The sequence below is a fragment of the Synchiropus splendidus genome, chromosome 6 (assembly GCF_027744825.2).
Source record: "Synchiropus splendidus isolate RoL2022-P1 chromosome 6, RoL_Sspl_1.0, whole genome shotgun sequence".
In the NCBI taxonomy this organism is placed as follows: Eukaryota; Metazoa; Chordata; class Actinopteri; order Syngnathiformes; family Callionymidae; genus Synchiropus; species Synchiropus splendidus.
In genome coordinates, this window is record NC_071339.1 from 6,323,138 (window position 1) to 6,335,853 (window position 12,716).

General features: G+C 42.2%; 3 protein-coding genes across 8 annotated transcripts in view; all 3 read right to left on the reverse strand.

Annotated features, from left to right (window-relative positions):
• Window positions 1-107: 107 nt before the first annotated feature.
• On the reverse strand, window positions 108-5,412 carry mybl2b (v-myb avian myeloblastosis viral oncogene homolog-like 2b). 2 transcript variants are annotated; one of them, XM_053868590.1, is made up of 15 exons: window positions 5,151-5,411; window positions 4,509-4,605; window positions 4,352-4,423; window positions 3,799-3,891; window positions 3,428-3,648; window positions 3,236-3,365; window positions 3,106-3,165; window positions 2,774-2,935; window positions 2,058-2,330; window positions 1,858-2,000; window positions 1,697-1,796; window positions 1,511-1,621; window positions 934-1,047; window positions 748-864; window positions 108-666 (listed from the first exon to the last, which is right to left on the reverse strand). In XM_053868590.1, the coding sequence occupies exons 1-15, from the start codon at window positions 5,168-5,170 to the stop codon at window positions 538-540; spliced, it is 1,842 nt and encodes a 613-aa protein (XP_053724565.1). In that variant the 5' UTR covers window positions 5,171-5,411; the 3' UTR covers window positions 108-537. The 2 variants fall into 2 exon arrangements, with proteins under 2 accessions (XP_053724565.1, XP_053724564.1); XM_053868589.1 differs by having other exon boundaries at window positions 748-1,047; window positions 5,151-5,412.
• Window positions 5,413-6,447: 1,035 nt separating this feature from the next.
• On the reverse strand, window positions 6,448-10,249 carry ift52 (intraflagellar transport 52 homolog (Chlamydomonas)). Its single transcript, XM_053868591.1, has 13 exons — window positions 9,860-10,249; window positions 9,689-9,776; window positions 9,332-9,461; window positions 9,169-9,244; window positions 8,572-8,643; window positions 8,380-8,506; window positions 8,215-8,298; window positions 8,079-8,147; window positions 7,859-8,013; window positions 7,702-7,789; window positions 6,929-7,037; window positions 6,714-6,859; window positions 6,448-6,649 (listed from the first exon to the last, which is right to left on the reverse strand). The coding sequence occupies exons 1-13, from the start codon at window positions 9,976-9,978 to the stop codon at window positions 6,608-6,610; spliced, it is 1,305 nt and encodes a 434-aa protein (XP_053724566.1). The 5' UTR covers window positions 9,979-10,249; the 3' UTR covers window positions 6,448-6,607.
• Window positions 10,250-10,932: 683 nt separating this feature from the next.
• The window catches only part of LOC128760025 (deleted in malignant brain tumors 1 protein-like), a 67,147-nt gene continuing 65,363 nt past the window's right edge, over window positions 10,933-12,716 (reverse strand). For all 5 annotated transcript variants that reach the window (XM_053866913.1, XM_053866914.1, XM_053866909.1 and 2 more), the window contains 6 exons: window positions 12,493-12,701; window positions 12,119-12,261; window positions 11,783-12,025; window positions 11,558-11,708; window positions 11,404-11,479; window positions 10,933-11,321 (listed from right to left, as the gene is read on the reverse strand). In XM_053866913.1, coding sequence (XP_053722888.1) covers window positions 11,296-11,321; window positions 11,404-11,479; window positions 11,558-11,708; window positions 11,783-12,025; window positions 12,119-12,261; window positions 12,493-12,701 — 848 coding nt within the window. In that variant the 3' untranslated portion in view covers window positions 10,933-11,295. The remainder of the gene's footprint in view (window positions 11,322-11,403; window positions 11,480-11,557; window positions 11,709-11,782; window positions 12,026-12,118; window positions 12,262-12,492; window positions 12,702-12,716) is intronic.

Sequence of the window (12,716 nt, forward strand, 5' to 3'; positions counted from 1 at the left end):
TCTTGTGAATGAATGAATGTTGAGAAATACATAATCATGATCAGAGAATCACTGGTCACTCCTCTCCCCACACCCCAGACACGAAAAGAGACTCATTTGAACTCACTTTTTTTATCTCAAAAATACAGGCTATTTACACAAATTGCCAGTAAAATTATACTCCTCAACATGTATATTGCTAATTCTGCACATAAAACTCCTAGATTTCCAGACTCTTTTCAAATTTCACATTGCATATTTTTTCTATTCATACTTCTTCTCTAGTCCGTCCTCAGTACCAGTTTGACTTTCCTACAACATCTACCTCGATCGCACATCTGTTTAAACAAACGGAAAATTGACCAATATTCTTCCATTTAAAGACTTAACATTCATAAAATCACGATCTTGATTATCAGATGACGACTTCGATTCCACATTAATTGCAAAGAAGCGTTAAAAGCGTTGGTGGTAAAAGTCCTGTCGGTACAGAATCAGTGGGAAAACAACATGGCAGAAAGAGACCATCTTGGAGGCTGGAGGCCCATTGAGGTGATCTCAGGACAAAACTAGAGCTCTGTTGATCGAGTGGGATTTAAGGGAGCGAAGGTAGCGTCGTGCCCGCTCCGTCATGATCTGCTGGTCTCTAGTCTTCCCACACACGATCGTCTCCCACTCTTTGGACATCTATGAGGACGCAAGCACATAAGTCAGATCAGAAGGTGGTCCATGTTGACGTCATGGCGGTGCCATTACAAAGGACGTTACCAGCATTGGGGGCGCTGTGGTAGGAAACATGGCACTGTCACTGGGCCCCAAAAGGAAGCCCTGGTCTAAAATGTTGTCATGCTCTTTATAGCCAATGGAAATCAACTCAGGCTCTTCCTGCAGGAGAAACAAGAGACAAGAGTGAATAAGTGCAAGAGCACAGAGGCTTCTGATGTTCTTCCTCACCTTCACGTTGAGTTTAGCCACACTCTTGGATTTCCGTCTGGATGTCGGCGCTGCCTGTGAGTCCACTGCATCAAGGGCCAGGGACTTTCGCACTTTCTTCATTGGAGGCCGGTGCTGGTAAATGAGACAAAATCAATCACTTTGCAGTGACAGAAGAAGAGTCCTTGTCTTCCTCGGGCAGTAACGGTACAACTACATGGACTGGACCCTTTCAGGCCCTTCAGTCTGGTTTGTACAGGGACCTCATTTGGCCCGGAAGATAGACGCACACAATAGACCGCCAGTGGCAAGGCAGCCCCAATAAATCAACAACTGGAGCTGGTACATCCCCTATGTACTCTGTGTTGAGGGTTCAGGAACTGGATAGTGCAGCTCATTTCCAGGTGTAAGTGCTGGCAAAACCCAACAGAGGCTCCAGTTTTAAGCACTCTCTCAACCGATGACATCACAGCTGCTTATGTATGAACAAAACCTATTTTCCTTCTTAGATTTAGCGGGTGCAACTAATGTCCCAATGCACTCTGCAGTCTGGCATTTACGGCATCTTAATAGTTGCAAAGATAACAACTTATCTTACCGTTGATTTACGCCGTGGCTCCGGTAGAATTTGGTGATCATCCAACAGATTGATTCCTGCTTCTCTGAGGATGACTTCGTTGATGTCATCCTCCAGGTTGGGAGTCTGAGGCTTAGAGCGACAAGCGTGACATGTAAGAAGAAGAGTCAAGGCGGAAGATGTAACAGCAGTGAGGAATGAACTCACCAGAGGATGAAGGGGGCCGTACTTTTCCATGGCATTTTTAAATGGTGTGGGAGTGCGAGGAGTCGTGCAGATCTCGGACTTGTGATTTGGCGTCACAAAACTGAGCAGCGACATTTTTTTAGTTTACAATTGTTATAGAGGAGAAAGAAAAAACTACACACCTTGATTTTTCCTTTTTGATGAGAGGGGTCTTGTCTCGTTGGAGCGGAGTTGTCACCATGGCTTTCTGGCTACACACTGGAGTGGAAGTGAGGGATGGGTTCTCCAGGTCATGGCTGTCCTGCTTCGTCCACATGTTGAGGAACTGAAGAGGCAGAATGTTAGGCAAAAATAGTGACAGGTTTGGCGTCTCTAAACTCACCTGAGATGGAGAGAAAGGTAGGAGTTTCACCGGAGTACTTTTAGGAGTCATAGAGTTACTGGTGTCTGGAGACAATGTGATGACTCTGCGGCTCTGGCGGTTCAATGCAGAGGGTGGAGTGACTCCCCCGGGAGAGATGGGGATGAGCTCTCCTTTGCTGCCCTTGCTCAACTCCTGCAAGGCGCTGCCTTCTAGACGGAACTGGTGACGCTCCGGACTCTGGGTGTCAGTCGGGAGGTCAAAGTCCGCCAAGTTGCACCAAACATCAATGTCCTAAGGAGAAACACAAGTCGGTCAGAACTTAATGTTTTCAGAGATGACATTCAAAATGAAAGTGAAATACGACAAGAGAATTTTTCTGCGACAAGGTTACATTACAAATAAAAAAAGATAATCAGTGCAAAGGCTCACCATCTTGTCAAAAGCCTGTGCATCATGTAGTTAAATTCCCTCATTTCTCAGTAGATTTTAAATATATTTCACAAACTTCTAAATAAAGGATTCTAAATGGGTGAAAGCACAAAGCATCTAGATTAAAACCACATGTCTTTAGTGCTGTTCGTTTCTATTTTAGCCACACAACTACTATGGAAATGATTATTGACAGAAAAAAAAAAAGTTCAAACCAAAAAATGCCTTGGGGAAAATGTTTTGTTCAGGACTGAAGGACAGATTGGGAGCCATATTTGGGAGTCATCAGCATTTACTGTACCCACCATGTCCAGGACTTCTTTTAGAGCCTGACTGTTGGGAGAGGGGAACTTGGAGCCGTCCACAGACCAGTCAGGTGATCCTGCTGCAGCTTTTGGACTGTCACCATTTTTTGAAGATGGAGGCTTGGTGATGGGCGAAGCTTTGGCGGACCGTACAAATGCTTCCTGTTGCACAAATATTAAGGAGACGTCAATGTAGTAGAAACCTCAGTAAAGAAGCCATGTTGAATGAACTAATGCTAATAGCTTGTGGCTACTATTCCACAACACTTAAAGCAACATGATTCCACAATTACTGTAAATACCATGCGTTTTGAAACACGTTATTTACTTACAGAAGCTCTGGTTTTCTGTTCAGGCTCCTTGTCGGCACCATCTTGAGAGCAACTGGGTGCCTGTGAAAACATAGTCAAGATTTTAAATGGCCCAATCCATTGCTAACCTTAGTGGAAATCGCAGCCTCACCTGCGCGTCTTTAACACGAGCTAACACCTCTTCCAGTTCGTTTGGTGCAAACACCTCTCCGGCATAGAAACCCATATCCAATTTCCGTTTGATGGTTGAATTCCAGTGGTTCTTCACGGCGTTATCAGTCCTATGAATTGAAATTAAGATCAGTCACTGACCGTCTGTTTGACTGCGTCCTTCTGAGTTTACCTTCCAGGCAACAGCTTTGCGATTTCAGCCCAACGGTTTCCCAGCAGGCAGTGAGCTTTGTAGATGACCAGATCCTCTTCGGCCGTCCAGGACGACTTCTTCACGTTCGGGTTGAGGTGGTTGTGCCAGCGTTCTCTGCACTGCTTCCCCAACCTGCCTTTCAGGTGCTTTGCGATCTCTGCCCACTGTTTGTTGCCATAGAGATTTACCAGCGCTATTACCTGAGAAACGGTAAGCGAGCATGAAACAGAGACAACAACATGCTCAGGTAAAAACACTGCTGAACTCTGATGCAAGATTTCAAATAGGGCTTCATTTCTTAACTTAGTAATTCTCAAAAAAACAAGAAAAAATAAATACAAAACATGTACCTTCTCATCTTCCTCTTTAGTCCAAGGACCTTTGACCAACTCAGGATCCAGGACCTTGAACCAGCGATGCTGGCACTGGTGTTCAGTGTGATTCTACAGAGCAAGAGATTTCTTTATCACATCAGCACTATCACCATCAACACCATCTAGACATTCATTCCATTTTGTCAGATTCAACCTTGGCTAAAAGGCGGAACTCAAAAGCCTGAATTTATAAGCATCTATATACATAAAAACAACAGTCTAAATTGCAACATATTACTCGCTTTCCTTTCCAGGTAGGTAAAGGATTACAGTGCATAAAATGCACGTTCACTTAGATCAAGTGATCATAACCTGGTTCTGGTCCATATTTTTCAGCTGTGTCCTGATTCAAAGTTGACAAGCCACAGCCAAAAATTCTTTACCCAATCCTACTCAAATCTGGAATGCACAGCGTCACTTGGTGAAAAGCTCTTTATCTTCCCCGACACCTGCATTTCAGGGGCTATTTTCCACAAACAGTCATGGTATCAGGAACTTGGTTTCAGTGAGTTATGCGCCCAAATCTCACCGGTATACAGCTAGCGATAGTTTTCCACTCGTTCTGACCCAGTATCTGAATCAGTGCCTTGAGCTTGTCGTCCTGAAAGAAGAAGATATTGAGTCAACACGACACCCCGATGTGCAGTGTGAGGGGCTCATGTGGGGGGCTAAGTCAGGGCAAGTACCTCTTCTTGCGTCCACTTCACTTTGACTTTCCCACCGTCCCTTGGCTCTGCAACATCTGAGTCCGTGTCTTGCAGCATGGCTTCCTCCCCATCATCACTGAGGTGTAAACAACCAGAGAGAAAGGAAACTTAGCTTTCCTGTTAGCAGAAAGGATGCTGAAACTGGAAAGACAGGATTGGGCTCTACTGCCATTTTGGGGTTATTGTTGTCCTAATAGTTCAATTACTTGATTTAGTAACTCACAACTCACAGCTTTACTGACAATAATTAGTAATAATAATCTGACCGTGGAGGCGCATCTATATTATATATATATATATATATATATATATATATACAAAGTTATAAGTCGAAATAAATGTAAAACTCATGACATTCTGTCAACATACAACATCCATCGTGCCTGCACTTCCATTACTGAGCAATGACAATAAAAGTACACAGTATTCCAGAAATCCGACGTGTTTATCGCGACATTTCCACTTGTATTCGAGGAAAGCGCGAAAGACAGAACCATTGTATGGTAGAAAATCCAAAGGCACGATGAATCGTGAGTAAATAATAACAAATAAATGTCGTAAATATACGTTACTTCAAGTCAGCAAATGGATGGGTTAAAAACGTTTAAACAATGCCCTTACCCGCGCGGCCACCAGGACATTTTCGTCTGGTTTTTTGTCTGTAGACGCTGAAAGGACGTTTTCTCCCGCTGCTCACATGAAGATCGGATTTGACATCCGAAAAACACATCCGTTTGATATCTTTATTTTAACATCCAGGTTGGAAGAGTTGGCTCTGTTATTGCGTTGGACCCGGAGTCAGCTGGAACCAGGCGGCTACTTCTCCGCGCTCAACGATTTCTTAACTCCCGCCCTGAAACAACTGAGCGAGCGGCGAGTGACGTACATGCGCAGCAGATCTGCGCAGTGAAACATTTCCTTTTTTTTTTTTTTTTTTTGCTCACGCTAACATTAAAGGCGCGATGTGTTACCTTGGTATGATATTGTATGTTCCAACATGAATTTTAATTCCAAGTCAAGACAAATCTCTGTAGCACTGAATTCCTCGTATTTCTTAGCAGCAGACCAACGACCACTTCCGTGTATTATTATTCTACGTCATGATGTTTTAATCGATTGTCTTCTGACGAATAATCCCAGTTACCGACGGCAGAAGTTCTTGATACTTAACCCATTGTCATACATTCCGTTGACCAATACTATTGTACTATTTGATCTAAAATCCCAACCCCCTCCTGATGACTTGCTCACCTCCACCTGGTCAACTATCCAGACATATTTAAACCAGTAGGTGGACACGTGCCTTCCTAAGCCTGAACCATGGAGATCCCCCCAAAAGGTATGTCAACATTTACAGTTAACACTTTGCATGTGTCACAGAAACTGTTTTATCGCCTTCAGATGTGAGTATATATGACACTTCGTCCCCATCTGAATTTGACAAGAGGTTTTTTGGGGAACAAAGTTTGCTGTCCGCGTTGTCCCTGGATCAACTATCCACTTCGAAGCTGAGCGACTCTGCGGCGAATGGATCTGACCTCAAGCCACCCATTTTGACCTCCTTGTGCACATCTGTGGACCCAGTGTCCCCTTTGGGGTTTTTGATGCCAGATGTAAAACCCCAAGAACCTGGAAAATGGCGCCTCACAGTCCCCACACTGGGTAAATCTTCCACACCCAACGCGTTTGCTGTGAAGCAGAAGAACGCTGGACATTTGGGTGACGTGAGTGGGGAACTGACACACTCCCAGCTGTCTCTGGATGTTTCTTGGATCAAGTCAGACGGGCCTCATTCTCACATGGAGTCGACTGCTCTTGAGTCCTCGTGGAGCCCGAAAATCCTATCTGTGCAACAACCACAGCCTGAACTTTCCCCCTGAAGTGACCATGTTCGAAGAGCTTTTTTTTTGCTTTGCTTTTAATGTTGAGAGCATGTACAAACGTATTGAAAATAAAGAATAAAATAAATGAATATCTGTATTTTATTTAGAAAATCAAATTGCTTTTACATGACAGGTTAAATATAATGCAAATACTACATTAACTTTAAAAAATGTACATATTTACAAGTAACTTGGTCAAGTTGGTGAAAACTGGGGTTGGACCTCCATCTCGTGCTCCTGCAATCGATTAAAAACATTAAAACAAATTGCAAATCAAAACTTTCATGAATCCTGTTCCCACCTGATTCAGTTTCTTGAATTCAACAACTTGGAAGAAAATGTGCTCCAAAATGTGCTTGGCGTCTCTCTGATCTTTATCGAGCTTTGGAGTCACCTGGAGAATCTCTCCACATTTTCGTATGTAGAATTCAAGATCATCATCTGTACCTGCAAGCAAAAACAAGTGTGAACCATCTTCTCAGGTTGAGTTACTCTGCTCAACGCCACCCTGGTTACATTTATTGGTGAGCTGCGCCAGCCGGACTTTCTCCGAAGAGAAGGTTTCATCCAGGTCGAAGAGATCCAACATCGGTGGGGGCAACTCACTCAAGGCTGGAGGAAAGACCTGAGGAGCAAACATGGTTTCAAAACTACATTTCAACCTTCAATATCTTAGAGTGCAATGGCCTGAAAGCAAGGAGCTTTAACATGAAAACAAAGCTTCCCATCGCGGTTCCCTACACATCCATGAATCTCAATGTCCCTCCATCTTGAACATTGCTAGTACATGTCCACTGTGTCCCTTACAACTCCTGACAAGATCTCCAACCCATATATCATGGCAGCTCTCTCTATTGTCCCCCATCTTTCATGAGTGATGGGTAGATGAGGCATCATTAAACAGTCCTTCAGGGTTGATGAAACAGTGTCCTATTTTTCAGAGGCCATTAGATGGCGCTGTTGGTTTAGAACTGGTGTGAGGTTTCATTGAATTTGCTGTTCAAGTCTGAACATTTAACGGCAGACAGCGGCATCTGGTGTCTCTGAATATCAGGGCACTGTTTCATCACCTTCAGCAGTCATCTCCACCCTGCCTGCAGTCACTTCTTCACCCCCCTTGATTGGCTTGCGTCGCCAAATACACCTTGTGTTTCCACTACATCTAGTCAGTCTTGCTTTGCTTCACTTTCATTCCTCTTGTTCTGGGTGAAAAAGGTCTTATTTGTATCACAGAAAAACAAGTAGAACGGCAGCCCTAGGACGTGAGTTAGGGAAAACCAAGAACTTACAGCAGGTTGAAGTTGAGGCAGGGGCGTCTCAAACTGCGGCGTGATTAACTGCAGGGGTTCCTCTTTGACGTTCAGTTGTTTGTATGAGCTGCAGAAACACAACTGAGGTGAGAATTTATCTGAGATGTTTGTCATTTTACCTATCTAACAAACAAACCTGATGACTTGGGGTAAAGAGTCAGTGGTCAAATTGAACAGAGACATGTCAAACAGGGAGGTAAAGTCTCTGGGGGTTTCGTCACCTTCTTGCAAACACACTCTCAGTTGGTCTGACAAACACCCCGTGTCTGGCAACATGGTGTAATCTGTGATCTACATGACAGAGAAACGACGTGTCAGCAACTTATAAAGTCCTTCACTTGCTTGGGTGTTCTTACCTCTGGATCTTCAGCATCAATCTGATTTAGCTGTATATTATTTGTCAAAAGCCACTGGAGAACAACATCCTGCAAACAAAGAAGAAATTAGTTTTGTCTTCTCTTTTGTTCAATAGCAAAATAAAATAACACAAACCATGATTTTGCTGTTCTCTTCCTTATCTACATACTGGTCACAGAACATGTGGCAAGAACCCAGAACAGCAAGTTTGCCAGATTCCTAATGAAAGATGAAACAAACAAAACGTCTCTAAACAATAAAGCAAACAGGTCTGCATGATGATGAATGAGAGGTCCAGACTTTTCCATGATGAAAGGCCAAGACAGGCCTGTTTAGGGGGAAGCAGACGGAGCCGGTGGAGAGAACTGCTGCTGCTGGCTTCATAACGCTCAGAGTGGCACCGTAAGGATACACGAATGTGAGGGCTCTGCATGAGACAAATAATGCGGGTGAAAAACAGGAACATTTGGGAGGAATCACAGTGATACTTACTGTGCATTGTTACCACCGTTTTCCTCTTCTGCGACTGCACTTATCACTTTCCCTGCAGCACAACTGATCGCTCTGGATAAAAGATAAATTCACAAAAATGTTCACCACGGGTTAGCTGAGGACATAAAAGTTCATGTTATATGCTATAACAGCGATGGTAAATAACAAAGGACATTTTCAAAATGATCCACACACCAAGCGGAACAGTTAATGCACTGAAAAAGTCATTGAACATTACATCTGGAAAGCATTTAAAGATCGAAAATGAGGGTTAAATTATAGATTAAGGAGGTAAGGAAATTATGATTAATACATAAATGAGTCGTTTGAACGATCTATAAAACGTGTAAATACAAATCGCAATAAATATGCAAATTATAGTGTCACACATCTAAAATACGTTTACACATGTATTTATAGCACAGTACTCACATTTCTATACTAAATGTCACCTCTAATGCCAGTACTTAAGTCCCCAACGTTTTAAGACTGATATACGTTTTTGCAAACAAATAAGAATTCAATACTCCACAATTCCTCCCCACCAAATATTGAAATTATACAAATAAAAAAAAGAGAAGAAAGAAGACCACAAACCTGTTCAACACACCGTTGGAAACAAGTGCCTCTTTTGGATGAAAGTACTTGTAATAAACATTCCGTATCACTGCATCTGTGGAATCCACCCGAAACATACTTTTTTTGTTTTATTTTTACATAAAATGGAAAATTCTCTGATACTGAAATCTGAGATACGCACCAGTGTTGACCATGACTCCGAACTCTTCCAGAAGAAAGTTGATGTTGGTATCATATTTCACTTCTCCACCTTCACCAAGCAGGACAAAAACATTTCCTCCACTTTCCAGGTAGTGCTTCAACACCTCCAACTGAAGAGACATTGATATTGATATTGATAATGATAAAAACACATTATTCATTTTCAATTCTTCATTTGCTCTTTTCTGCTTTACAATGATTCTTCCTTCATATTGGACTTAGATGACAAGTAAATGTCGGCAAAATAAAGTCTAAAAAAAAAACCACTAAAAAACTGTTTTAAAGCTAAACAATTTTCAGAAGCAAGTTCTTGTCATAGAAAGAACCGGTGCATCACCTCTGACGCGGTGAACTTCTCCCTCGGTCCAGCTGTTATCCACAACTTGACACCTTTTAACTTTTCCATCGACAGTTCTTCCTTCATACTGTTGACAGTCAGCACGAGTCAACACAAAATGATGACATATTTTAATACAAGTGCGTCTGCAACGATTCTGTGTGGCCTTACCTGAGGATTTTATACTGAGCTCTGAGGCGCTTCTGCATGGTTTTGAAACCATTGTTGTTCGTGAACACCTCTCTCTTTGACGCATTAAAAACCACCGCGTTTGGCGACTCCGTTTCCATTTTAGGCGCATGCACCGACAATAAAGCGCTTAAATATCGATTGACTTATGACACTTGTTGCAAACAAAACAGCTAGCCGCAAGCTAAGGATGCTAACAGGCTGAACAGCAGGGTTAGTCGTTAGCGTTAAGGCTATTAGCGTGAGTTTCTTACGGAGAGAATGGTAGGTTTCACCCACATGTCACATTTTTACGGTACAATACATTTCAGCAATGTTGTTGCCATCCACACGACCGCGTAAGACAAGAGCAGCGTCCGCAGTTACCTCACTGCCGTGGTGCATTGTGGGAGAGGTCTGTAACCGTGGACGCGGAGCACCTAGCAACCAAAACAAAATAGCTTTTATGACTGTTTGTGAGGGCATTTTGGCAAACATAATTGCAAGATCTTATTGAAGTAAAATATCTGTTCAGTTTGACAGCATTGGTGGAAAATGAAACATTTGATTTATTGACTAAAAATTATAACAACAATAGCTTTATATCAATTACTATTACTATTAATATGGATATTGAATTGGTTGTAGAAGCTGTGGACAATTATTTTGATGATGACTAAAAAATGCTGCTCCTCCAAATAACGCGATGCAAGTTGAGGTGCATTTTCAGAATCCCTCAGCGACACATCAGCGGTGAGGTTTTTGACCCCAGTGGAGTCCACTTTGTCGTTCCCAGTATTTAGGATTATTAGAGCAAAGCATTGTCTCAACTAATTTATCTTATTCAGTCTTGTCGCCCAACTACTCTTTTTGTTTTATTTCAAAATCTCCATTGCCCTGAAAAACACTACTTTATCACATTAACGGGGCACAAACCGCAATACATTTTCACTCATTCATTATATCAAGACTCAGAGAAAAAGACATTGTTGAAAACAGTTTAATGATTTTAAATATGATTTAAATTACATAAGGTGAACATGCTGAACCCACATATTCTCAAGATGGACCTTTAATAAATATAAATACATAAAGACGTAAGCTCAGGAAACATATTCATTCATATATAAATATCAAAATATAGATTCTCAAACATGAATCAAACTGTAGCAAGGTTACATTCATTTAGGATACTCGGAGGGCTTCATTAATTACTGCTCTGAACCAGTGTGATTGAGAAAGCTAGGATTCTTTCAGCACAAATAGTCGGATGACAACGTTCTTATCCTTGATGGTTAGGAACGTAACATTTGTTTCAATTAATGATGCATTCTCTTCTTAGATGATGCCGTTGGAGCTGAGGTGCCTCACAACCGCGTAGTGCCAATACGATAAGAAGAAAACAGATGGATGGTGGGTTGTTGTTGTTGTTCCGTGGATCAGGACTTTTGGTTTTGGGGCCGTACTAAAGAGGGCAAAAGAAAATGTGTGTTACACAGGTCTCCAGCACATCAGCAGGTGTAATGCGTGACTTCATTAAAACTCACTCTCGATTGGTCCAAAGGTGATGAGTGGGAGGTCATGTAAGTCATCCGACGAGTGAGCAGCTCCTTCACTGCAATCCTGTGGAGTTTTCATGAAGATAATCAGGCAACAATTTGGATGATAAATCATGATAACGTCAATTGATGTTTGACTTACTGGAGCACACTGCTGGCTGTTTTTGTTGCACAGGCCCACTAAGCCGTGAATGTACACAACTCCATCAGCGGATCCTAGCTCTCCGGTGACTTGGACCTGACGCACCCCGTCATTCTTTATTGTCACCACGTCCCAGCCGTCAGTTGGACACCTTGAAATGTTTTGGATTGGTGAGTAATGCAACACATTTAACTCACATGAGTGAGGTCAACGAGAGGGACTGACCGAGAGGCAATGTAGTAGTCCTTCTCAGCAGCACTTGGGCTTGGAGAATGAGTTGCATATAATTCATGCAGAACACCACTGTGGACTGGAACACTGTCAGGCAAAGTCACTTGGATGCAAATTTGTTTTTCATGGATGAAATTGACAGTGCCGACGGCGAGGGGCTGACCCTCGCATTTGTTCTCGTATACAAGCATTTCGGCTTTAGGCTGACTTCCTTCCGCCGCCGTTTGGCCATCGTTTCTGTGAAGACGGTATTCAGATGAGGAATGTTTTCAATTTTTCTTCAACCACTTTGTTCAGAACAAATGAATTCAGAAAATATTTTTTCCTTACTCTGGAAGAGACCTGGCGGCAATTTTCAGAGCGGTTATGGCTCTCAGAGGATAAGCACAGGAGAATGGGATACTCTGCACCTCTGATCCAATTATGGATTTGAAAACCAGAACGTTTGTGTAAATGAAATGTGTGCCGTTGTTCTGAAACAGGCAAAATCACATCAACATTTAAATCATCTGGTGGAATGGAAAATGTGTTGACTCATCCATTAATTATATATATATATATATATATATATATATATATATATATATATATATATATATATATATATACATATATATATATATTTGAACAGACAGTATTAAGACGTAGGCGATATATTTTTCATCCCACAAACAGCAATTCAAAGAAAAAAAAAAAGTTCTCACCGTCATTGTAGTTCCACAAACATTTTCCCTCTTCGGTATTTGATACACCACTAAATCACCAGAAAATGAATGGGCGTTGCAGGTGGACTGAGCCATGCGACCAGAATTTTTGTCCAACCCAGCCCTCTCTAGATCCTTAGCTGAAACACGGACTTGCAGGATGCTTGCTTGGCAGGAAACCTCAGAATCCTGGGATACGTAATATTTAGCTATAGAACCAGAAG

Coding starts and splice junctions, on each gene's coding strand:
- mybl2b (XM_053868589.1), bottom strand. CDS start 5,170: ATGTCCTGGTGGCCGCGCGG. Junction 2,331..2,773: donor TAAAAGAAGTCCTGGACATG/GTGGGTACAGTA, acceptor GTTTCTCCTTAG/GACATTGATGTTTGGTGCAA. Junction 1,797..1,857: donor ATCAAAAAGGAAAAATCAAG/GTGTGTAGTTTT, acceptor GTCGCTGCTCAG/TTTTGTGACGCCAAATCACA.
- ift52 (XM_053868591.1), bottom strand. CDS start 9,978: ATGGAAACGGAGTCGCCAAACGCGGTGGTTTTTAATGCGTCAAAGAGA. Junction 8,507..8,571: donor AACGGTGGTAACAATGCACA/GTAAGTATCACT, acceptor TGTCTCATGCAG/AGCCCTCACATTCGTGTATC. Junction 8,148..8,214: donor AAGAGAACAGCAAAATCATG/GTTTGTGTTATT, acceptor CTTTGTTTGCAG/GATGTTGTTCTCCAGTGGCT.